Source organism: Scyliorhinus torazame, chromosome 15 (genome assembly GCF_047496885.1).
Source record: "Scyliorhinus torazame isolate Kashiwa2021f chromosome 15, sScyTor2.1, whole genome shotgun sequence".
Taxonomy (NCBI): Eukaryota; Metazoa; Chordata; class Chondrichthyes; order Carcharhiniformes; family Scyliorhinidae; genus Scyliorhinus; species Scyliorhinus torazame.
Window position 1 is genome coordinate 164,232,810 of NC_092721.1, and position 25,760 is coordinate 164,258,569.

Genomic DNA, 25,760 nt, shown 5'->3' on the forward strand with positions numbered 1-25,760 from the left:
GGACCTCCTCTTGTGCAAGGATGCGCCTGATACAGTTTAAGGTGGCGCACAGGGTGCATATGACTCGGGCGTGAATGAGTGAGTTCTTTCAGGGGGTAGTAGATGAGTGAGAGGTGTGAGCGGGGGCCAGCGAATTTTGGAGTTGCGGAAAATTGGGAAGATTCTGGGCGGGAGTGTTTGCGGTCTTAGCCAAGGTAGTGGAGGAAGTGGACCCGGACCCAATGGTGGCGATATTTGGGGTTTCAGAGAAGCCGGAGCTCATGGAGAAGGAAAGCTGATGTTGTGGCCTTCGCCTCTCTGATTGCTCTCAGATGAATTTTGCAGGAGTGGCAGTCGGCATTGCCACCAGGGGTAGTGGCATGGTTGGGTGACCTGTTCGACTTCCTGCGGCTGGAGAAGATAATGTATGAGTTAAGGGGCTCAGCAGGGGGATTTGAGAAAAGGTGGGGGATGCTTGCGACTGTGTTTGAGGAGCTGTTCGTCGCAGGGGGGTGAGGGGAGGGTGAAAAGGGGAGAAATCTGTATAGGCTGTATAGTTGATTGTTGGGAAGTATGTTTCCCGGGGTGTTTATTTGCTGTAACCTGCTTTGATACAGGTTTGTAATAAAATACATTTTTTTAAAAAACCATAGGAGGTTGTGGAGGCCAAGCCACTGAATATATGTAAGGAGGAAGTAGATAAGATTTCTAGACCCAAAGCGTTAAGGGATATGGGGAGAAAGAAGTATTGTTAGTGATAGAAAACCAGCCATCATCACATTGAATAGCTTAGCAGGCTGGAGGGGCCAAATTTCCAATTATCTATATTTCTATGTAGAGCATCCAATGCTAATGTGTCCTGGGTGACAAAGGAAATGAAAGTTTAAAAAAATAAAGGGAGACTTATGAAAAATGTCAGGAGTAAGATTCAGTTAATACCCAGGATGATAATGGAAACTTCAGGAGGGAATTGATAGCCTTTGTCTCAAATTAATGTTCTGTCAAAAGACAAGTAGGCAACATAAAATTGTATATTGTAAAAGTCCTTCCTGTTTATTTCCTTGGTTCTCATTTCTTATATTTTATTTGAATATTTTTGACCTGTGGACCAACACAGGTGACTCGAGCTGAAGCAGCCTCCTTGTCAGAACATTGTGTTCCCAGGTTTTATATTTGGACAGGAAAGGCAAGTCTCGCTGGTGCTGAGTGATTCTTAGGAACCGGTTTCGGAGAAAATCAATTTGATTGATTAAGTGGCAACTGGTGGGGTGTCTAGGGACAGTGTTCTGCCCGAGGACAGTCACTGATTGGTTCCTGCATGATGCTTTCTACGAGTGGTTAGACCTTCGAAGGAAAGAAACAGTCTCTCTCTCTCTTGCTGAAGTGGAAGAACTGCTTTATTATTCTAAAACCAGATTATGCCTGGCACATCTTTGCTGTAAACTTGAAATGATCCTGAATTTACAGAGAGTAGACAACATTGCCAGAGAAAACCATCTCGAGTCTAGTAGGAAGTGCCACCAAAACGAACATGAACTTCAGAAAGATATTAACTAGAAGCCATCCCAGTGCATGAAATATCCGTTATCCTTTTAGTTAATTAATATTTTATTTACCTTACAACCACCCTTTCCCCTCGGTTTGTCTGTGTGTAGAGAGTGGGGCTAGTTAGAAGAGGGGGGGGGGGAAAGACGGGGTTTGGGAAATGGGTATTAGATTTTCAGTTGCATTTTTCTGTCAGCTTAATTATAATACTGTATGTGATAAACAGTTACTTGCGTTAAAGTTACAAACCTGGTGACTGCAGTTTATTGGGCTCAACCAATAACCTCAGGTATTTTAAAATAATATCTAATTTCACCGGTAACGGCGATGACCAGCTAAGCCGCACGTTTCGGTGGCTCCAGCTCCAACGGACCTTCGGGCTCTTTTAAGAGCCCCAACGGGAAATTTTCGCGCGACGAAACCCGGTGTGGGGTGAGTGAATAGGGAATCCCCCCCCAACGAAAGAGGAAAATATCAGCGGCGGCGGCTGCAGCGCGAGGAATCCTCGACGATAGGGACAGAAAGGAAAAAGAAACAAGATGGCGGCGGAGAAAGCCCAGGCGACATGGGGGCCCGATCAAGACGAATTGCTAAGACGGTGTGTGGAGCTACTAAAGAAGGAGGTGCTGACCCCGATGCTACAGGCAATTGAGGGGCTTAAGGAGGCACAAAGGACCCAGGAGTGGGAGCTCCGCGTGGTGGAGCAGAAGGTGACGGATAATGAGGACGAGATCCTGGGCCTGGCGGTCAAAACACAGACGCACGAGGCGCTCCACAAAAAGTGCATTGAAAGGATTGAGGCCCTAGAAAATAGAGCACGAAGGAAGAACCTTCGGATACTGGGTCTCCCTGAGGGAGTGGAAGGAGCGGACTGCGGGGCTTATGTGAGCACGATGCTAAGCTCGCTGATGGGAGCTGAGGCCCCTTTGGGCCCCTTAGAAGTGGAGGGGGCTCATCGGATCCCGGCGAGGAGACCAAAAGCGGGAGAACCACCTAGGGCGACAATCGTGCGATTTCACCGCTTTAAAGATAGAGAAGTGGTTCTGAGATGGGCCAAAAAGGTACGGAGTAGCAGATGGGAGAATGCAGTGGTACGGGTGTACCAGGATTGGAGTGCGGAGGTGGCGAGAAGGAGGGCGAGTTTTAACCGAGCCAAGGAGGTGTTACACAAGGTGAAGTTCGGGATGCTGCAGCCGGCACGACTATGGGTCACGTACCAGGAGAGACATCACTATTTCGAAACGGCGGAAGAAGCATGGACCTTTATTAAAGGTGTGAAATTGGATCGGAACTGAGGGACTGATATTGCAGGGAAATGTTACTGTCGATGTAAATAGAGAAGTAAATTGGGAAGGGGGGAGACACTAAGAAATGTGGGCACCGGTGGGGGGGGAAAGAAGGGACATAGGCGGAGGATGAGGAATGGGAGTGGGATGGGAAAGGGAGCTGCGCCACAAGAGGCGGGTCAGCTATAGAGATGTTCCCGCGCCAGAAAGGTAATGGCGGGAAGATAGGCGCAAGGTAGATGGGAGTTCCCCACACGGGGGGGTCAAGGAGTGAGCAGGAGTAGCCGGGGTCAGTTGAAGTCAGCTGACTTTCGGAAGTAATATGGGGGGAGCAATCACACTAGAGGGGGATCTAGCGGGGTGGGGGGGGATAACTGGGTTGCTGCTGCGGAAATCAAAGAGGAAATGGCTAAAGAGTGGGTGGTCGGGGCTGGAATGCGACACCTGGGGAACGAGTGGGAGCGCGGAAGCGGGACGTGGGACTGGCCTAGAGAAGGTGATGGCTAGTCGACACGGGAAGGGGGCAGGTAGCCCCCTAGTGAGGCTGATCACGTGGAACGTGAGAGGCCTAAATGGACCGATTAAAAGGGCCCGAGTGCTCGCGCACTTGAAAGGACTAAGGGCAGACGTGGCTATGCTCCAGGAGACGCACCTGAAGGTGGCGGACCAAGTTAGGTTAAGGAAAGGATGGGTGGGACAGGTGTCCATTCAGGGCTTGATGCAAAGAATAGAGGGGTGGTCATACTGGTGGGGAAACGGGTAACATTCGAAGCAAGGAGCATTGTAGCAGATAGTGGAGGCAGATATGTAATGGTGAGTGGCAGGCTGGAGGGAATGGAGGTTGTGTTGGTTAACGTATATGCCCCGAATTGGGACGATGCGGGATTTATGAGGCGGATGTTGGGACATATACCGGACCTGGAGGTAGGAAACTTGATATTTAGAGGAGACTTCAACACCGTGCTGGACCCAGGGTTAGATAGATCCAGATCTAAGACCGGAAGAAGGCAGGCAGCGGCCAAGGTGCTCAAGGGGTTTATGGACCAAATGGGGGGAAGTGGATCCATGGCGATTTCTTAGACCGAGGGCCAGGGAGTTCTCCTTCTTCTCCCATGTTCATAAAGTGTACTCCCGGATAGATTTTTTTGTTTTGGGAAGGTCGTTGATCTCTAGGGTGGAAGAAGCTGAGTACTCAGCCATAGCTATTTCGGATCATGCCCCACATTGGGTGGACCTGGAACTAGGAGAGGAGAGGGAGCAGCGAGCACTCTGGCGATTAGATGTGGGATTGTTGGCGGATGAGGGAGTTTGTGGAAGAGTGCGGGGATGTATTGAGAGGTACCTGGAGGCCAATGACGACGGGGAGGTCCGAGTGGGAGTGGTATGGGAAGCACTAAAAGCGGTGGTCAGAGGAGAGCTGATCTCCATCAGGGCCCACAAAGGGAAAACAGAGGCCAAGGAAAGGGAAAGACTACTGGGGGAGATCTTAAGGGTGGACAGGGAATTTGCGGAGACCCCGGAGGAGGGACTGTACAGGGAGAGACGACGACTCCAGACGGAGTTCAACCTTCTGACCACCAGGAGGGCGGAGGTGCTGTGGAGGAAGGCACAGGGGGGGAGGTATGAGTATGGGGAAAAAGCTAGTCGCCTGTTGGCCCATCAGCTGCGAAAGAGGACAGCGGCGAGAGAGATAGGGGGAATTAGAGACGAAAAGGGAGCTATGGTGCGGAGAGCAGGGAAGATAAAAGAGGTGTTTAAGACCTTTTACGAAGGACTGTATAGGTCCCAACCCCCGGAGGGAAAAGAGGAGATGCGGCAGTTCCTGGATCAATTGAGGTTCCCGAGGGTGGAGGAGCAGGAGATGGAAGGCTTGGGGGCACCAATTGGGGTGGACGAGGTTATTAAGGGGCTGGGGAATATGCAGGCAGGGAAGGCTCCGGGACCAGATGGGTTCCCGGTGGAATTTTATAGAAAATATGTGGACCTGCTGGCCCCGCTGTTGGTGAGGACTTTTAACAAGGCCAGGGAAGGAGGGACTCTACCCCCGACAATGTCGGAGGCGACGATATCGCTAATTTTGAAGCGGGATAAAGATCCGCTGCAGTGCGGGTCCTATAGACCTATCTCACTATTGAATGTGGACGCCAAATTGCTGGCAAAGGTGCTGGCATCGAGGATAGAGGACTGTGTCCCTGGGGTGGTGCACGAAGACCAGACAGGGTTCGTAAAGGGGAGACAACTAAATGTCAACGTGCGACGGCTATTAGGGGTGATAATGATGCCCCCAGTAGAGGGGGAGGCAGAGATAGTGGCGGCAATGGATGCAGAGAAGGCATTTGACAGGGTGGAGTGGGAGTACCTATGGGAGGTGCTAAGGAGGTTCGGGTTCGGGAACGGGTTTATTAGCTGGGTCAAACTTCTTTATGGGGCCCCAATGGCAAGTGTGGTCACGGGTCAGCAAAGATCGGAGTATTTCCGACTATACAGGGGAACAAGACAGGGATGCCCGCTATCTCCATTACTGTTCGCGTTGGCAATTGAACCACTGGCCATGGCGCTGAGAGACTCCAGGAAATGGAGAGGGGTGATTAGAGGGGGAGAAGAACACAGAGTGTCACTCTACGTGGATGACCTACTGTTGTATGTGACGGACCCAGTGGGGGGGGATGACAGAGGTCATGCAGATATTGAGGGAGTTCGGAGATTTCTCGGGATATAGGCTTAACATGGGGAAGAGTGAACTTTGTGATACACCCTGGGGACCAGAGTAGAGGGATAGAAGGCCTGCCTCTAAGGAAAGTGGAAAGAAACTTCCGATACCTGGGGATTCAGATCACCTTGCACAGACTTAATCTGACACGATTGGTAGAACAAATGGAAGAGGACTTCAAGAGGTGGGACATGCAGCCACTGTCATTGGCGGGCAGAGTGCAGGCAATTAAGATGATGGTCCTCCCGAGGTTCCTATTTGTATTCCAATGTCTCCCTATACTAATTACTAAGGCCTTCTTTAAAAAAATAGACAGGAGCATCACGAGCTTCGTGTGGGCAGGGAAAGTCCCGAGGGTAAGGAGGGGGTTCTTACAACGTAGCAGAGACAGAGGGGGACTGGCGCTGCCGAATTTGGGCGACTACTATTGGGCCGCCAATGTGGCGATGATCCGTAAATGGATGATGGAGGGAGAGGGAGCGGCGTGGAAAAGACTGGAGAGAAAGTCCTGTAAAGGGACGAGTCTAGAGGCGCTGGTGACGGCGCCGGTACCGCTCTCACCAAAGAAATTTACCACGAACCCAGTGGTGGCGGCAACATTAAATATCTGGGGACAATGGAGGCGACAGAGGTGTGCGCTAGGAGCCCTGGTGGGGTCCCCAATCAGGAACAACCATAGGTTTGCCCCAGGGAGAATGGATGGAGGATTCCAGAGCTGGCACCAGTTGGGAATTAGGAGGGTGGGAGATTTATTTATAGACAGGACGTTTGCGAGCTTGGGAGCATTGGAGGAAAAGTATAAGCTGCCCCGGGGAAACCTTTTTAGGTATATGCAGGTGAGGGCGTTCACAAGACAACAGGTGAGGGAATTTCCATTGCTCCCGACACAGGGGATCCAGGACAGAATGCTCTCGGGGGTTTGGGTCGGGGAGGGCAAGGTGTCAGAGATATACCGAGAGATGAGGGGGAGGAGCTGGTGGGCGAACTAAAAGGAAAGTGGGAAGAAGAGCTCGGGGAGGAGATAGAGGAGGGTATGTGGGCTGATGCCCCAAGCAGGGTAAATTCCTCTTCCTCGTGCGCCAGGCTTAGCCTGATTCAATTTAAGGTGCTACACAGAGCACACATAACGGGAGAAAGGTTGAGCAGGTTCTTCGGAGTGGAGGACAAATGTGGGAGGTGCGGCGGAAGCCCGGCAAACCACACACATATGTTTTGGTTGTGCCCGGCACTGGAGGGGTATTGGAGGGGAGTGACGGGAGCGATTTCGAAGGTGGTGAAGGTCCGGGTCAAACCAGGCTGGGGGTTAGCTTTATTTGTAGTCGTGGAGGAGCCGGGAGTGCAGGAGGCGAAAGAGGCCGATGTCGTGGCCTTTGCGTCCCTAGTAGCCCGGCGTAGGATTTTACTCATGTGGAAGGAAGCAAAGCCCCCCGGACTGGAGGCCTGGGTAAACGATATGGCGGGGTTCATAAAACTGGAGCAGATGAAGTTTGCGCTGAGAGGATCGGCTCAAGGGTTCACCAGGCGGTGGCAGCCATTCCTTGACTACCTAGGGGAACGCTAGAGGGAAGATAGATGACCAGCAGCAGCAACCCAGGGGGGAGGGTGGGGGGGGGGGGGGGGGGGGGGGGGGGGGGGAGTTTTATTTTATGTTAAATGATTCGTTTACCATGTTGGTTAGTTACTTGTTATTAGACTGTGGTTACTATGTTTCATGTACTGTTAAATTTTCTTTTTCTTATGTTTGATCTGTAAGGGGAAAAAATTGTGATCGAAAAATTTTCAATAAAATATATTTTAAAAAAAAAAGGAGTGGGAAATTATTGACAGGATAAAAAATAGAAATAGCAGAAGCTGTCAATCTTTCAATCCTCATTGGGTACAGTAGTGTCACAGGACTTGATGGTTGCTAAAGTTATTCCACGATTCAAGAAAGGAGAAGGGGATAAACTAAGAAATTACCAGGACAGTCAGCTGATCATTGTTTTGGGAAGCTACTAAAAACCATTTCCAGGGACAAAAACTTTCATTTGGAAAGTCATAGGCCAAACAAGGAGGGTCAGCACAGATTTATTAAATAAAAACCCTACCTCATTAAATTGATTGAATTATTTGATGATCGTTACTCAAGATGTTAAGTAATTTTTTAAAAGCTTGTTCATGATATCTTGGCAATAAGTGCTGGCTTAGCCAGTAACACCCATATTCCATAAAATAATTCACAAAATTTGGAATGCCAGCATTTATAACTGTTCTGGAGAAGGTGGTGGTGAGCTGCCTCCTTGAACCATTGTGCTATTGGTACACACAGTGCTGTTACAGAGGGAGTTCCAGGAATTTGACCCAGCAACAGTTAAGGAATAATTACATATTTCAAGGTCATGATGGTGTGCGACTTGAAAGGAGAACCCATAGGTGGTGACATCCTATTCACCTGGATGGTGCAGATCGTGAGTCTGCAGGTATTGAAGGAGGTTTGGTAATTTGCCGCAATGCAGCTTGTATGTGGCATTTACTGATGCCACTGTGTGCCAGTGTTGGAGGTAATGAAGGAAGGGGTGCGAATCTTGCATGGTGTTGAGCTTCTTCACTGTTATTGGAGCTATACTCCTGTCTAAACCTGTTAGAATTTTGGAATTTCTATGAGATCCCCACTCACTCTTCTAAACTCCAAATAAAATTATCCTAACCGACTTAGTCTCTCCTCAATCCCATCATCCCAGGAATCAGCCTGGTAAACCTTTGTTGCACTCCCTCCATAGCAAGAACATCCTTCCTCGGATAAGGACACCAGAATTGCACACAATACTGCAGGTGTTGCCTCACCAATGCCCTATACAATTGCAGATGCAAACATCTTTATTCCTATATTCAAATCCTCTCGCTATGAAGGCCAACTTTCCATTTGTCTGCTTTACTGCCTGCTGAACCTCCACACTTACTTTCAGCCACTGATGCACTTTCAGCCACTGATGCACAAGGACACCAAGGTCTTGCTGAGTATCCCACCTCTCTCAATTTACACCTATTCAAATAATAATCTGCCTATTTTTGATACCGAAGCTGATAACTACACATCTATCCACATTACACTGCATCTGCCATGCATGTGCCCACTCACTCAGCCCATCCAAATCCCTCTGAAGCATCTCTGCATCCTCCTCACAGCTCACCCTCCCACCCAACTTTGTATCAACTGCAAATTTGGAGATAATACATTTAGTTCCCTTGCTAAATTATTAATATATAATGTGAACAGTTGGGTTTCTAGCACAGATTCCTGCGGTACCCCACTAGTCACTGCCTGCCAATCAGCAACTTCCCTACTACCAATGTTAGGTTTACTGGTCTAGAGTTCCCGGTTTTCTCTCTACCTCCATTTTTGAATAGCGGGGTTAGATTTGCTACCGTCTAATCTGTAGGAACCATTCCAGAGTCCAAATAGCTTTGGAAAATGACTACCAATGGATCTATTATTTCTTGGACCACTTCATTAAGTACTCTGGGATGCAGATCATCAGTCCCTGGAGATCTGTCCGCCTTCAATCCCATTAATTTTCCAAAACAAATTTCTTTACTATTACTAATTTCCTTGAGCTCCTCACTAAAACTTGAGCTTCTTAGAACTTCCGGTCCATTATTCATGTCTTCCTTTGTGATGACAGAAGCAAAGTACAAATTTATTTCCTTAGTCATTTATTTGTTCCCTGTTATATCCAATTGCTTCCTTTTACGTTGTAGTTTCTATGTTTATCCCCATAGGGAGAAAGAAGCATTTCATTCAAATCTGGGATAACCAGGTCATTTGATTAGGAGTCCCATTCCTTGCAGTAACCATATAATGACACAGACCTCTTCCCATCTCCTCCCATCAGCCTATCTAATTACAAAGTTTAACTTTTAAAACTGCCGTCAATGAACTATTTTCCAATTAGTGTTTAAGTTTTTACAGTGGTGGTTTACTGGATGGCAGCAACGCATCCACTGCTAACGACCCTTACATTGTTTAAGTGACCATCTTAAAAGCCAAGCCAAAAACATGGAGACCTGAGGGGAGCTGCGCCATCTGTAACAACAGCTCCTGCCTTAATGAAATTGCTATGGGCCATTAGGTACTCACCCTTTTGATTCAAAGCACCAAATTATTCACCTGGTACTTTCAATTAAGATAAAGTTAAGTCTGACTGGAATTTTTCAGCTCAGAGCTAGCCTCGCTGATACACGAACGTATCAGCAGGGCTGAACACAGCTAATTTTCTTTTCCTATGGTCACTTTCCACTGTCTTAATCACCAAACTGTTCCAATGACAAAGAGGATTTCTTTTTACTTTCAGGTTTTCAGTGTTTAGTTTTTTAAAAACTGGACAATAATCTGCTTTATGTTCAATTATTGGACTCAAAACAGCATTCATTATATCATTTAAGGCAGTTATCAACAATGAAATAGTTACATCGCAAAAGTATGATGCGGTGTAAGAAACGTGACAACACTGAGGCAGTCAAAATGCAAAACTGAACTCATCGTAATTACAATTGGGTTTCTTTCGTAAAAAATTATTATGCTTTTTAGTGAATGCCAAGCCTTGTATACTGTAGCTAGTGGAAGGTAATGGGGGGGGGTTCTTCTGAAAAACTTTTGTGCGGTACTACACTGCCACCTGCTGCTTGTGGCCTTTAGCACGTAGATATCCTACTAAACAGTGACAAGGATTTAAATTTGTCTGTCCTTCATCAAGCTCAAATATTAATAATTACATTTTGATATTCAGATTCACATGCATTGTTTGTCATTGCATTTTTTATACCAGCTGTTCCATTTGAAATGACAAAATGGGTAGGAACGAAATGGACAGTTTCCTGCACCATGCTGCAGGACTTAAACTCAGTTCAGACTGTAGTTTTGAAAAAAAAACACAGGTGAATGACGAGTGATACTTTATGATTATGCAGCTAAAACATTTTAATTTATTGAAATGCCGAGATGTCCAAACACAAATGCAATGACTCATGCTACAGTACATACAGCAGTGCAAATCTTCCCCGGTGGTCCAGGCAGTGATTATTTTGGAGGTGGGGCTTCACAACACACAAAGGAGCTTTGTTTTCTGGAACGAATTCCCAATAACAAGAGATGCCTTTTTCCAAAAGGTAACTTTTAATACATTCTACCATTTTAAAGAGAAAATAAAACTAAAAAATGCTATGTAATCACACATTGCATTTTCCTCCATTCAAGTTCTCAAAATCACAAAGTAACAAAGATTAACAAATGATCTGTCAAAATAAATTATTAATACCTGTCTTTGTTCCAAATATTCTAACGCCTCATCCATCATCAGGGGTACTGAAATTAGGGGGGAAAAAAATTAGAAGCTGGCAATATTTAGACCATGATTAAGGTTTACGTTTTACATGATTTCTGTATAATAAATTGAGTGGAACACTACACTATTGCTCAAATTACCTTGATTAACCAGATAATAGCATCACTGTTATTGGAAACTACAAATATTGATTCACTGAACACAAAAATATTGTGGTAGTACAAATTAAAATGAACTACTTTGGGGGAAGGAAAGGAAGAAGAAAAATACCAGAAATCATTATCTGTTTAATCTGACCCAGTGGAATGGCATCATCAGTCAGGTTGGATGTAGGAAAATACATAATGGGGATCAGCCTGTAAACATAGAATTTACAGTGCAGGAAGCCATTCGGCCCATCGAGTCAGCACCGGCCCTTGAAAAGAGCATCCCACTTGAGGCCACACCTCCGTCCCATACCCGTAACTCATCAACCCCACCCAACCCCCTTGGACACTCAAGGGCAATTTAGCATGGCCAATCCACCTAACCTGCACGTCTTTGGACTGGGAGAGGAAACCGGAACTCCAGGAGGAAACTCCGCACACACAAGGAGAACGTGCAGACTCCGCACAGACAGTGACCCAAGCCAGGAATCAAACCTGGGACCCTGGAGCTGTGAAGCGACAGTGCTAACCACTGTGCTACCATGCCACCTAAAGGAAGCTACATGAAAAAAGCTTCAATTGAGAAAAAAAATCTCAGTTCAAGGATGCACTTTTGGTCCCGACATTGAAATTTAAAAGGCTGAAAATAAAGTAATTCTAGTCAAATTGGTTGTCTACATTTCAGGAACTATTGTAAAGAACAAAAAACAATTTCACCACAAGGGCATTAAGCACAGAACAAATATATTTTGATTGTTCTGATGAATAATAGGCTCTGGGTAGCTGAGTGCATTAAGAATATTGTTCTTTTCAGAGAAGTACAATGCACAGCACTCTTAATACTCGAGTGCCAGCATAGACTTTGCACTCAAATCTCTGGAATGGAATTTGAACCCACAATCAACACCATGGAGATTATGCACTTGTAAAGATGTGAGCTTACATCTCCCGAAAGCAGTGCATCAGATCCGGTGCTACTATAGGAACATAAGAATTAGGAGATGTAGGCAATTCAGCTCATCGAGCCTGCTCCGCCATTCAATCAGATAATTGTCCATCACTTGCTGGTGTCAAATTCACCTCCCTGCCTGTTCCCCATAGCCATTTCTTTAAATCAGAAATATATCCATCTCCTTCTTGAAACCATTTAATGATTCAGACTACACCGCACAATGGGGCAGCGAATTCCACAAATTCCCCACCCTCAGAAGTAGTTCCTCATCTCAGCTTTAAATCTACTGCCTCTCAACCTATATCTGTGAACTCTTGCTCTAGACTGCCCCACAAGGGGGAACATTCGGTCTACATTTACTTTATCAACCCCACTTAGTATTTTATATACCACAATCAGATCCTCTCTCATTCTTCTAAACTACAAGTATAGGCCCAAACTGTTTAATCTCTCCTCATACATCAATCCTATCATTCCCGGAATCAATCTGGTGACCTCCTCTGAATTGCCTCCAATGCCACCAAATCCTTCCTCAAATAAGGAGACCAAAACTGGACACAATACTCCAGATGTGGTCCTACCAATATCCTATACAATTGCAACTACTTTTATACTCCAGTCCTTTTGCAATAAACACTAAAATTACATTTGCCTTTATTACATGCTGTACCTGCATACTGACTTTATGATTCATGGACAAAGACACCCAGATCCCTCTGCCCAGACGCATTTTGATTCTGCTTTGCATTTCGATAATAATTTGCCTTTCTATTTTTTCAGTCAAAATGGATAACATTTAACTGCATGTCAAATTTTGGCCCATTCACCTAGCCTATTTATATCAATTTGTAAACTCTTATCTTTTCTTCACGGTCTGCTTTCTCATCTATTTTAGCATCATCTGCAAATGTTGCTATGTTACACTCGGTCCCTGCTTGCAGATCATTTATATAGATTATAAACAGTGGAGGTTCGAGGACTGACCTTATTGCCACGAATCAATGAATTTGAAAAACAGTCAGGAAAACTTACACCTTTCTTCTTCATTATAAGACGGGACAATAACAGACAGTTCTTTAGTGGGGTGGTCATGAATACTGGGGAACAATTCCTTCCCAGCAGCATTTAGAGTCCTGAAGAATTTTTCTTTCTCTCCTAGAATGAGATTTGGCATTTTTATGGCAGTCACATGTGCAGTGAAAACCAGCTGTCGGATAAATGACAAAAAAGAACAATCAGGTTGCGAAACATATAACATGTCATTATAGGAGGGTTTTTTAAAGCGATAATTTAAATCTCAAATTAATATGGTCCTTAAACAATTAAAACGGACTTCCGGGTGCGGCGATGACCAGCTGAGTCGCACGTTTCGGCAGCTCCCGGTGAAACGGACTTTTGGGCTCTTGATAGGAGCCCCAACGGCAATTTTGACGGCTAAAAACACTGTGCGGTAAACCAGAAGGGAATCCCCCCTGGATACGGATGAAAAAAGGAGGAGAAAGTGGCCGGATTGCAGTGGATCCTTTAGAACAGCGGCAAGGAAGGCAAGCAAAAACCAAGATGGCGTCGGAAGGTGGCAGTTTAACATGGGGCCCTGAACAACAAGAGTTCTTGAAATGCTGTGTGGAAGAGCTCAAAAAGGAAATGAAGAAAGGGCTGTTGGCCCCGATACTACAGGCGATCGAAGGGCTAAAGGAGGAACAAAAGACCCAGGAGCGGGAGCTTCGGGTCGTGAAGGCAAAGGCAGCCGAGAATGAGGAAGACATACAGGGCCTGGTGGTGAAGACGGAGACGCATGAGGCACATCAGAAACGATGTGTGGAAAGGTTGGAGGCACTGGAGAACAACGCAAGGAGGAACAACCTGATGATTCTTGGTCTTCCTGAAGGTGCGGAGGGAGCGGACGTCGGGGCATATGTGAGCACGATGCTGCACTCGTTAATGGGAGCGGAGGCCCCGGCGGGTCCGTTGGAGGTAGAGGGACCATACCGAGTGATGACGCGAGGACCGAGAGCAGGAGAAATTCCCAGAGCTATAGTGGTGAGATTCCTCCGTTTTAAGGATAGGGAAATGGTCCTTAGATGGGCGAAGAAAACTCGGAGCAGTAAATGGGAGAACGCGGTGATCCGCGTTTATCAAGACTGGAGTGCGGAGGTGGCGAGAAGGAGGGCGAGCTTTAATCGGGCCAAGGCGGTGCTTCATAAAAAGATAAAATTTGGAATGCTGCAACCGGCAAGACTGTGGGTCACATATCGAGGGAGGCACCACTACTTTGAGACGGCAGATGAAGCGTGGACCTTTATTGTGGAAAACTGGAATGAGCGGGTTATTAAAAAGAACGTTTGAACAAAGTGGTGGGGCGAATGTGGGGGGCGAAGAGGGGGGGAAAGAGGAGTTTTATATACTAATCCTGCGATGTGGTAACTTTTTTCTCTTCCACAGGTGGTGATGGGGGGAGGGGAGGTGGAGGAGATGGGGCGTTAGCCATTGGGGGCGGGGCCAAGGGAGAAGCGCGGGCTTGGTTCCCGCGCTATGATAATCATGGTGGGAATAGAGAGGCAGGAAGGAGGGGGCGTCGCACGATGCGAGCTGAGGTCACGGGGGGAAGCCGAGGTCGGCCAGAGTTTGCTGACTTCTGGGAGCAACATGGGGGGAGTAATTACGCTAGCGGGGGAGGGAATTACTGGGTTGCTGCTGCTGGGGAGAGGGGGGAGCTGGTATGGGAGGGGATGGGCGGGGGGGGGGCACTGCCTGGGGGAGATACAGCTGCGTGGGAACCGGGTGAGGAGCTGGAAAAAGGGGATGGCTAATCGACAAGGGGGGGGTAGGAAGCCCCCCAACCCGGCTGATCACGTGGAACGTGAGAGGGCTGAACGGGCCGATAAAGAGGGCACGGGTACTCGCACATCTTAAGAAACTTAAGGCAGATGTGGTTATGTTACAGGAAACGCACCTGAAACTGATAGACCAGGTTAGGCTACGCAAAGGATGGGTGGGGCAGGTGTTCCATTCAGGGCTAGATGCGAAAAACAGGGGGGTGGCTATATTAGTGGGGAAGCGGGTAATGTTCGAGGCAAAGACTATAGTGGCGGATAACGGGGGCAGATACGTGATGGTGAGTGGCAAACTACAGGGGGAGACGGTGGTTTTGGTAAACGTATATGCCCCGAACTGGGATGATGCCAATTTTATGAGGCGGATGCTAGGACGCATTCCGGACCTAGAGATGGGAAAGCTGATAATGGGGGGAGATTTTAATACGGTGTTGGAACCAGGGCTGGATAGGTCGAAGTCCAGGACTGGAAGGAGGCCGGCAGCAGCCAAGGTACTTAAAGATTTTATGGAGCAGATGGGAGGTGTAGACCCGTGGAGATTTAGCAGACCTAGGAGTAAGGCGTTCTCGTTTTTCTCCTATGTCCATAAAGTCTACTCGCGAATAGACTTTTTTGTGCTGGGAAGGGCGTTGATCCCGAAGGTGAGGGGAACGGAGTATACGGCTATAGCCATTTCGGATCACGCTCCACACTGGGTAGACTTGGAGATAGGGGAGGAAACAGGAGGGCGCCCACCCTGGAGAATGGACATGGGACTAATGGCAGATGAGGGTGTGTGTCTAAGGGTGAGGGGGTGCATTGAAAAGTACTTGGAACTCAAATGATAATGGGGAGGTCCAGGTGGGAGTGGTCTGGGAGGCGCTGAAGGCGGTGGTTAGAGGGGAGCTGATATCAATAAGGGCACATAAAGGGAAGCAGGAGAGTAAGGAACGGGAGCGGTTGCTGCAAGAACTTTTGAGGGTGGACAGACAATATGCGGAAGCACCGGAGGAGGGACTGTACAGGGAAAGGCAAAGGCTACGTGTAGAATTTGACTTGCTGACTATGGGCACTGCAGAGGCACAATGGAGGAAGGCACAGGGTGTACAGTACGAATATGGGGAGAAGGCGAGCAGGTTGCTGGCACACCAATTGAGGAAAAGGGGAGCAGTGAGGGAAATATGGGGAGTGAGGGATGAGGAAGGAGAGATGGAGCGGAGAGAGTGAATGGAGTGTTCAAGACATTTTATAAAAAATTATATGAAGCTCAACCCCCGGATGGGAGGGAGAGAATGATGGGCTTTTTGGATCGGCTGGAATTTCCCAAGGTGGAAGAGCAGGAAAGGGTGGGACTGGGAGCACAGATCGAGGTAGAAGAAGTGGTGAAAGGAATTAGGAGCATGCAGGCGGGAAAGGCCCCGGGACCAGATGGATTCCCAGTCAAGTTCTATAGAAAATATGTGGACTTGCTCGCCCCGATATTGACGAGGACCTTTAATGAGGCAAAGGAAAGGGGACAACTGCCCCCGACTATGTCTGAAGCAACGATATCGCTTCTCTTAAAGGAAAAGGACCCGCATTACCTATTTCCCTCCTAAATGTAGATGCCAAGATCCTGGCCAAGGTAATGGCAATGAGAATAGAGGAATGTGTCCCGGGGGTGGTCCACGAGGTCCAAACTGGGTTTGTGAAGGGGAGACAGCTGAACACAAATATACGGAGGCTGTTAGGGGTAATGATGATGGCCCCACCAGAGGGGGAAAACGGAGATAGTAGTGGCGATGGATGCCGAGAAAGCATTTGATAGAGTGGAGTGGGATTATTTGTGGGAGGTGTTGAGGAGATTTGGTTTTGGAGAGGAGTATGTTAGATGGGTGCAGCTGTTGTATAGGGCCCCGATGGCGAGCATGCTCACGAATGGACGGGGATCTGCATATTTTCGGCTCCATAGAGGGACAAGGCAGGGATGCCCTCTGTCCCCATTATTGTTTGCACTGGCGATTGAGCCCCTGGCGATAGCGTTGAGGGGTTCCAAGGAGTGGAGGGGAGTACTTAGAGGAGGAGACGAACACCGGGTATCTTTGTATGCGGACGATTTGCTACTATACGTGGCAGACCCGGCGGAGGGGATGCCAGAAATAATGCGGATACTTGGGGATTTTTCAGGGTATAAATTGAACATGGGGAAAAGTGAGTTGTTTGTGGTGCATCCAGGGGAGCAGAGTAGAGAAATAGAGGACCTACCATTGAGGAAGGTAACAAGGGACTTTCGTTACCTGGGGATCCAGATAGCCAAGAATTGGGGCACATTGCATAGGTTAAATTTAACGCGGTTGGTGGAACAAATGGAGGAGGATTTCAAGAGATGGGATATGGTATCCCTGTCACTGGCATGGAGGGTGCAGGCAGTTAAGATGGTGGTCCTCCCGAGATTCCTCTTTGTGTTTCAGTGCCTCCCGGTGGTGATCACGAAGGCTTTTTTAAAAAAAAGTATTGAAAAGAGCATCATGGGTTTTGTGTGGGCCGGGAAGACCCCGAGATTGAGGAAGGGATTCTTACAGCGTAGCAGGGATAGGGGGGGGGGGGCTGGCACTACCGAGCCTAAGTGAGTATTATTGGGCCGCTAATATTTCAATGGTGAGTAAGTGGATGGGAGAGGAGGAGGGAGCGGCATGGAATTGATTAGAGAGGGCGTCCTGTAGGGGGACTAGCCTACAGGCTATGGTGACAGCCCCATTGCCGTTCTCACCGAGGAACTACACCACAAGCCCGGTGGTGGTGGCTACACTGAAGATTTGGGGACAGTGGAGACGGCATTGGGGAAAGACTGGAGCCTTGGGGGGGTCCCCGATAAGAAACCATAGGTTTGCCCCGGGGGGAATGGATGGGGGATATGGAATGTGGCAAAGAGCAGGAATAACGCAACTGAAAGATCTGTTTGTGGATGGGAAGTTCGCGAGTCTGGGAGCGCTGACCGAGAAATATGGGTTGCCCCAAGGGAATGCATTCAGGTATATGCAACTGAGGGCTTTTGAGAGGCAACAGGTGAGGGAATTCCCCCAGCTCCCGACACAAGAGGTGCAGGACAGAGTGATCTCAAAGACATGGGTGGGGGATGGTAAGGTGTCAGATATATATAGGGAAACGAGGGACGAAGGGGAGACTATGGTAGATGAACTAAAAGGGAAATGGGAAGAAGAGCTGGGGGAGGAGATCGAGGAGGGGCTGTGGGCAGATGCCCTAAGCAGGGTAAACTCGTCGTCCTCGTGTGCCAGGCTAAGCCTGATTCAGTTTAAGGTATTACACAGGGCGCATATGACTGGAGCACGGCTCAGTAAATTTTTTGGGGTGGAGGATAGGTGTGCGAGGTGCTCGAGAAGCCCAGCGAATCATACCCATATGTTTTGGTCATGCCCGGCACTACAGGGGTTTTGGATGGGGGTGACAAAGGTGCTTTCAAAAGTAGTGGGGGTCCGGGTCGAACCAAGCTGGGGGTTGGCTATATTTGGGGTTGCACAAGAGCCGGGAGTGCAGGAGGCGAGAGAGGCCGATGTTTTGGCCTTTGCGTCCCTAGTAGCCCGGCGCAGGATATTGTTAATGTGGAAAGAAGCCAAGCCCCCGGGGGTGGAGACCTAGATAAATGACATGGCAGGGTTTATAAAGCTAGAGCGGATTAAGTTCGTTCTAAGGGGGTCGGCTCAAGGGTTCACCAGGCGGTGGCAACCGTTCGTCAAATACCTCGCAGAAAGATAGATGGAATGGAAAAAAGGCAGCAGCAGCAGCCCAGGATCCGGGGGGGGGGGGGGGGGGGGGAAAGGAGGGAGAAGAGGAACCAGAAGGACTCTCAGGGTTGTTAATATATACTGTATAATATGTATAGGTCGTTGCGACAGATAATAATATATTGGACTGTTAAATAATTTTTGGAGAGTGTTACTTGTGATAAGGCAGTTGCGAATTAGGGTTAGTTTTCATTTGTAATTTTTTATTTATTCATTTTTTGTTTATAAAATAGGTCATTGTTATAATATTGTGTAAAGGATGCACAATGTACTGTGTTGGTTGACCAAAAATTTTCAATAAAATATTTATTTTAAAAAAAACAATTAAAACCAGGTTGTAGTTTTATTAAGCAGACAATACCGAATCATGGTTATTATTCAAATGCATTACAGTTCTAAGTTCAGTATCTTAATACCTTTAAGAGTTAAAATACTCATTGCAGACATTTTAAAACAACATTTTTCTTACTTTTGCATGATAATTTTTCACTAACAACAATCAGACTAATCCTGTTTAGTCAACAGTCACTATTTTAATTTTGGATGGAGAGAGGTGCATGGAACATTTGCAATGGAGATTCTCAGTACATTTGGAAGCTTGAGTTTTTATTTTAGCACCAAAAAGGCAGAAAAGTAGAGCCATTTAAAACCAGGGCAAATTAGGGGAAAAATAAGTTTATATTTTGAACATTAAACCTCACAAAAACGATGACGAAAATAGCAAGGCGAATTTAAATGAAACGATGACAATTATTTACACGTGACCTCAAAAGAACCTCCAAAACCTGTATTTTCATGGTTACAAAATACCGTCAGTTATGTTTAAGCAGTAAAAAGTATTTTGTGGATTTGCACTAAAAAAAAATTGACTATTAAAATAGTACATTATGACTATGGTATCATGAAGCATAAATATTGTACCCTAAAAAGATGAGATGGTGGATGCAAAACATGTAATTTTCGAATGTGCTGCAAGTGGTATATAGTGAGAATTGAATGGAGGTGCATCCATTATAAAACATGACTGTGTTCACAAGGCTTTTCAATGCATGTTGACAATAGGGATAAAAGTATGCATATCTGTAGATCCTATCTTATAAGAGGACAATTTGGAAATTTCATAAATAAATTTTATAAAACACAAATTTGGAAAGAAATTAGACATTACTAATGCATAGAATATCCAGGAATATCAGAACAAAACATGGTCATTTGTGTATATAGCCTTTCACATCTTCAGGATGTTTCAAAGCCCTTCATAGCCCATTAATTACTTTTGAAGTCTAAATACTGTTGAGACGTTGGCCAATACGGCAGAAAACATTACTAAACTTTTAAATACCTTATCTTTATTCCATTCAATCACTCTACAATATTCTTCTTTACTGTAACATTGGCAGAATCTGCTTTAGTGAATACTTATGTAAGTGCCTTGTAACTTAGCAATGCCTTCATCCTCAACTTCTCCTTTAGAGTCTCCCAATTGGCGACACTATACCTGGGCAAATTCTAATTTGTAATTCAGTCCCACAGCTACAGCAATGACAAGAACAGTGCAGGCCGAGTGCACATTCACAATTGCTTCTTTTGATCGGTGTTGGCAGCTGAGTGTAAAACGCAGATCCCAGAAAGCTTCAAAAGGAAGTACTTCAAGACCAGATCCCCCCCCACACACACAAAATGCAGAGAAACTGTCCCGGAGATGCCTTTTGGTCTCCAAATTTTTTTCTTTACTGTTATTCCTTTGGTGATTCTTGAAACACAATATGTTGTCGATCACAGTAAAGCAGCATTTAGTGGCAAGGCAAAAGCAAAATATTGGAAGATGCTGAATATTTTAAATAAAAACTGAAAATGTTGGAAGTATTCAGCAAGGCAGCCAATTTGCACACAAACAACAGTTTGATAATGACCAGATAATTTGGCTTGGTGATTGAGGGATGAATATTGTCCAGGACACCAGGGATAGCTGCCCTGCTCTTCTTCAAAATAATATCACTGGATCTTTCACATCCACACAAGCAGTCAAATGTGACCTCAGTTTACTGTCTCATCCAGAAGATGGCATATTCCAACAGTAGAGCACTCTTTCATCTTTCTTCCATCTACAGTCGGAGTATCCAGGGACCCAACCCATTGAGGTGTAAAAATAGAGAGGCGGTCATCAAAGACAGAGAGAGGTAGTCAACGCCAGCTGGAGAGAGAACTTAAGAGGACCTCCTCAACCAAAACACAGCCTTCGACACAAGCGCTCTCGACACTGTCCCGCAACCTTCCATCATTCAACAGCTGAAGAAAACAAGGTCCCTGGTGCAGATGGAATCCTCGCAGAAGTACTAAAATGTGGTGGAGATGCATTCTTGACAAGAATCCACAATCTCATCACCCCTGTCTGGAAGGGAGCATGCGGGATGATCTCAGAAATGCCTTAATTGCAACCATCTTCAAGAAAGGAGACAGGTCCGACTGCAGAAATGACAGAGGGATTTCCCTACTCTGCCATGGGAAAGGCCATCGCGAGAATACGCCTCAACCATCTCCTCCCACAGGCTGAAGAATTTCTCCTGGGGTCTCAGTGCGGCTTCCGCCCATCAAGAGGCTCAATGGACATGATCTTCAGCGAGTGACAAGTGCAGGGAACAGCATCAGCCTCTGCATATGGCGTTCTTTGATCTTGCAAAGGCCTTTGACTCGGTCAACAATGAGGGATTGTAGAGTATCGTCCTTAAATTCAGCTTCCCGCAGAAATCCGTCACCATTCTATGAGAGAATGGGCCTCAGACTAAACATCTGGAAATCAAAGGTTCGCTACCAGCCTGCTCCTGCCACACAAACCTGCTCCCCAACTATCAAGATCCACGGTGAGCCCTTGGACAATGTGGATTGTTTCCCGCATCTCAGGAGCCTCCTCAGTGCGAGCAGAGGTTGGCGATGAAATCCATTATCGACTCCAATGCGCCAGTGCAGACTTCCAACACCTGAGGAACAGATTATTTGAAGACCAAGACTTCAAACCCAGCACCAAGCTCATGACCTACAGAGCAGCCATGGTCCTCAGCCCCCTGTATGCATCAGAAACATTGACAATGTTCAGCAGACACCTCAAATCCATGGAAAGATATAACAAATGCTTTTCCGCAAAATCTTGCAAATCCACTGGCAGGACAGGCATACCAACATGAGCGAACTCTCCCAGGCACATATATCCCCAGTATTGAGGCACTGGTCACGCTCATCCAGCTGCTATGGGCAGGCCACATTGCTCATATGCCTGACGCAAGACTCCCAAAACAAGTGCTCTACACCAAGTTCTGCAATGGCAATCGATCACGAGGAGGGCAGCGGAATCACTACAAGGACACTCTGAAAGCCTCCTTAAATAACTGCAACATTCCTACCGAAAGGTGGGCATCGCTTGCCTTAGAACACACAAACTGGAGAAAAAACATCCGCGAAGGCGCCAATCACCTCCCAACGTAGTGGGTGGAGCACGCGGAGCCCAAGCGTAAACAGTGGAAGGACAGTGCAGAACCCAGAGCATTCCACCCACCTCATCAAGCACCGCCTGCCCTGGGCAGCACGGCAGAGCAGCACTGCTGCCTCCTGGCGCCAGGTCACTGTCCATGAGGAGTTTGCACATTCTCCCCATTATCTGCGTGGGTCTCACCCCCACGAGCCAAAAGGATGTGCAGGGTAGATGAATTGGCCATGCTAAATTGCTCCTCAATTGGAAAAAAGGACTGGGTACACTCAATTTATAAAAAGAAAAAAAACTACCTGTCGAACCTCTGGCAGAGTCGGCAGATCCTGGATCAGACTATCCAGTCACTGCAGAATCCACCTCCCTGAAGTGCAAACAAGTCATCTCGACGCTGAGGGACTGCCCGAGAAGGAGAAGAAGGATTGTTCATAGTCATAGAATCCCTGTAGTTCAAAGAAAGGCCACTTGGCCCATCAAGTCTGCACCAGCCATCTGAAAGAGCACGCTACCCATGTTCACTCTCCAATCCACCCCGCCATACCCTCGTAACCTAACCTGCACATCCCTGGACACGAAGTGTAAATTTAGTATCGCCAATCTACCTAACCTGCCATCTTTGGACTGTGGGAGAAAACCGGAGGAAACCCACGCAGTCATGAGGAGAACTCCACAGTCACCCAAGGCTGGAATTGAACCCGGGTCCCTGGCTCTGTGAGGCAGCAGTGCTAACCACTGACCCACAGTGCTGCCCATGTTAGCCTTGACTTTTCTGTTCAAGCCCTAAAGTGGGACTTGAACTCTAAACTTTGTGAATCAAAGGCAAGATGACCACCAACAGTGCTGACACACGGATCTGTTTTTTATTGAGGCAGTTACTAGCACGGGGTCTGTAGGGACATTCTGAAGGCAACCGATCACAAGATTAGCAAAACTTAAGTGCACAAAATTGAAAGTAACTTTGTGACATGGCTGGCAATTGGGTGGGAAATAGGATACAAAGGGTTAGGGTATATACTCAAGATTATGACAAGTGGTGTTCTTCATGCTCTGGGGCCCCACTATTTTAACCATACTTCTGGAAGGATAGAGAATTATATCCAGTTTCCAGATTAACCCAACCAGGAATATATACTGCTACAGGTGCAGAAAATTCCAGGAGACATTGGAAGATTAAGCGAATGAGCAAAACTGTACAAATGCGAGGTCATAGAATTTACAGTGCAGAAGGAAGCCATTCGGCCCATCGAGTCTGCACCAGCCATTTGAAAGAGCAACCTACTTAAGCCCACACCTCCACTTTATACCCGGAACCCAGTAACCCCATCTAACTTTTTGGACAATAAGGGGCACATTAGCATAGCCAATCCACCTAACCGGCTCATCTTTGGACTGTGGGAGGAAACTTGAGCACCTGAAGGAAACCTACGTAGACATGGGGAGAAAGTGCAAACTCCACATAGACAGTTCTGAACAGTCCTGTTTCCTTGCTTGCTCGTAGCTAGAAAGCAGAGGAATCTCTCCTCTTTGATTTCACGCCAAAAAAATGGACATGTGACGTTAGTGTACTTGCCAGGCGGGGACCTGCTCTCTGCCTTCGCTTCTGGCTGGAAGACTGCATTGTTCTATTTAAAGCTAGTCGTAGCTGTCATTCTCAATTTAAAAGCTGATTGTGGCCGATGGGCGTTTCTCAGCAATGAGAAACACCGCGACCCTCCCGACACACGCACGGGACCCAGTTTAAACTCTGCTCTAGAGTCTGGGGAATTGATAATAAACAAATTGCAGAGATATTGAGCAGGCATTTTGTGTCTGTCTTCACAATAGAGGACGTACAAAAATTCCAAAAGATCCTGGAAAATCAAGAGGTGACAGGGAGTGTTCAACCTAAAACAAACACCATCACCAGGGAAAGTGCTGGGAAACTATTAGACATGAAGGCTGACAAATCCCCAGGACCGGATAACGTGCAGCTTAAGGTCTTAAAAGAAGTGGTGGCACACATAATAGAAGCATAGGTTATAATCTTCCAAAATTCCTTGGACCCTGGAAAGGTTCCAGTGTACTGTAAAATATCTAATGTAACACCTTTTACCAAGAGAGGAGGGAGGCACAAAGCAGGAACTATAGGCCAATTAGCCTAACATCTGTTTTAGGGAAAGTGTTCGGATCCATTATTACAAGGAGGTTTTAGCAAGATGCTTCAATAATCATGATTTACCAGGCAAATCCAACATGACTGAGTGAAAAGGAAATTGTGTTTACCTAATCTGTTAGAGATTTTTGAGAAGTAACATTCAAGGTGGATGGGCGGCACGGTGACTCAGTGGTTAGCATTGCTGCCTACGGCACTGAGGACCCGGGTTTGATGCCGGTCCCGGGTCATTGCCTGTGTGGAATTTGCACATTCTCCCCGTGTCTGCGTGGGTTTCACCCCCACGACCCAAAGATGTGCAGGTTAGGTGGATTGGTCATGCTAAATTGTCCCTTAATTGGAAAAAAAAATAATTGAGTATACTAAATTTATTTTTAAAAACATTAAAGGTGGATAAGGGCCATTAATGTGGTGAACTTGGATTTCTGAAAGGAATTTGATATAGTGCCACAGAAAAGACACGATAAGAGTAAGTGGTATGGGATTGGTGGTGGTGGGGCGGGGGGGGGGGGGGGGGGGAAACATACTATCACAGATAGATAACATGTTTAAATTAGCATAGCGAAAATAAGGTGAGATAACTGAATGAGTGGCTCAAAGACTGGAGAGAAATGGGTTTTGGCTCCTGGGGAACTGGCACCAATACTAGGGCAAGTGGGGACTGTATCATTGAGATGGCCCATTCCTGAGCGGTGTTCTAGTAAGATGCATAGCCAGGGAGGTAGACAGAATTTTAAACTAAATAGTGGGGATATTTGAGAAGATGTGTAAACCAAAGAGTAGAGACGAGGCAAGAGAAACGTTCAAATATGGGAAATCATAAATAGTGACTGGAAGGGACAGAAAGTTCAAATCTAAAAGCAAATCGGCAGATAAGGCTGGATGTTACAAAATAATGAAAGGGCAAAACCAAAAGCTTCATAGCTAAAGGCATGTAGAATTCAAAACAAAAGGTTGATAGTGTAAATATAAATTAATAAATACAATTTGAGCTACTGGATGACAGATGGGGACCTGAATATTGAACGTATGTGACATTTAGAAGGAAAAGGATGTTGGGAAAAAGTGGAGTGATGGCTCTGTTAATTAATGATGGCATTAGTATTAGAGAAGGATGACCTCAGCTCAAGAAACCAGGATGTAGAAGCGGATGGGCTGAGATGAGGAATGATTAAGGTAAGAAGTTACTTGTGTGAGTGATATATAGGTCCCCGAATGTGGTCTTGTGGCAGTGGCAGCACATTGCCTCTGACCCAGAGGTTCCAGGTTCAAATCCCACATCATGGGACCTTTTGGCCATGGAAGGTGTACTTAACACAATTCAATGGACTGATAATCAACTCTGGAATCCTTCCACCACCTAGTCCACTAATCCCTAAAGGGGAACAGTGTGTGAAGATATTTTAAAAAAGGCCCCCGAATTGTAACTACACAGTAAGACAGAGTATAAAGGAACAGATAAGATTCAGTGATAATCATGGGAGATTTTAATCTACATGTAGATTAGAAAAAAGATGGGCAAAGGCTGCCGAGATGTGGATTTCATAGAATGTTTCTGGGATTGTTTCTTACGACATCACATTCTGGAGCCAA

The 25,760-nt window shown here is 46.5% G+C and overlaps 1 protein-coding gene across 2 annotated transcripts in view; it reads right to left on the reverse strand.

The window, feature by feature from the left end:
• alg5 (ALG5 dolichyl-phosphate beta-glucosyltransferase) overlaps positions 1–25,760 on the reverse strand; it is an 81,653-nt gene that overhangs the window by 35,494 nt on the left and 20,399 nt on the right. For both annotated transcript variants that reach the window (XM_072477051.1, XM_072477052.1), the window contains exons 2-3: positions 12,972–13,146; positions 10,815–10,861 (exon numbers count right to left, since the gene is read on the reverse strand). In XM_072477051.1, the coding sequence (XP_072333152.1) occupies positions 10,815–10,861; positions 12,972–13,146 (222 nt within the window). The remainder of the gene's footprint in view (positions 1–10,814; positions 10,862–12,971; positions 13,147–25,760) is intronic.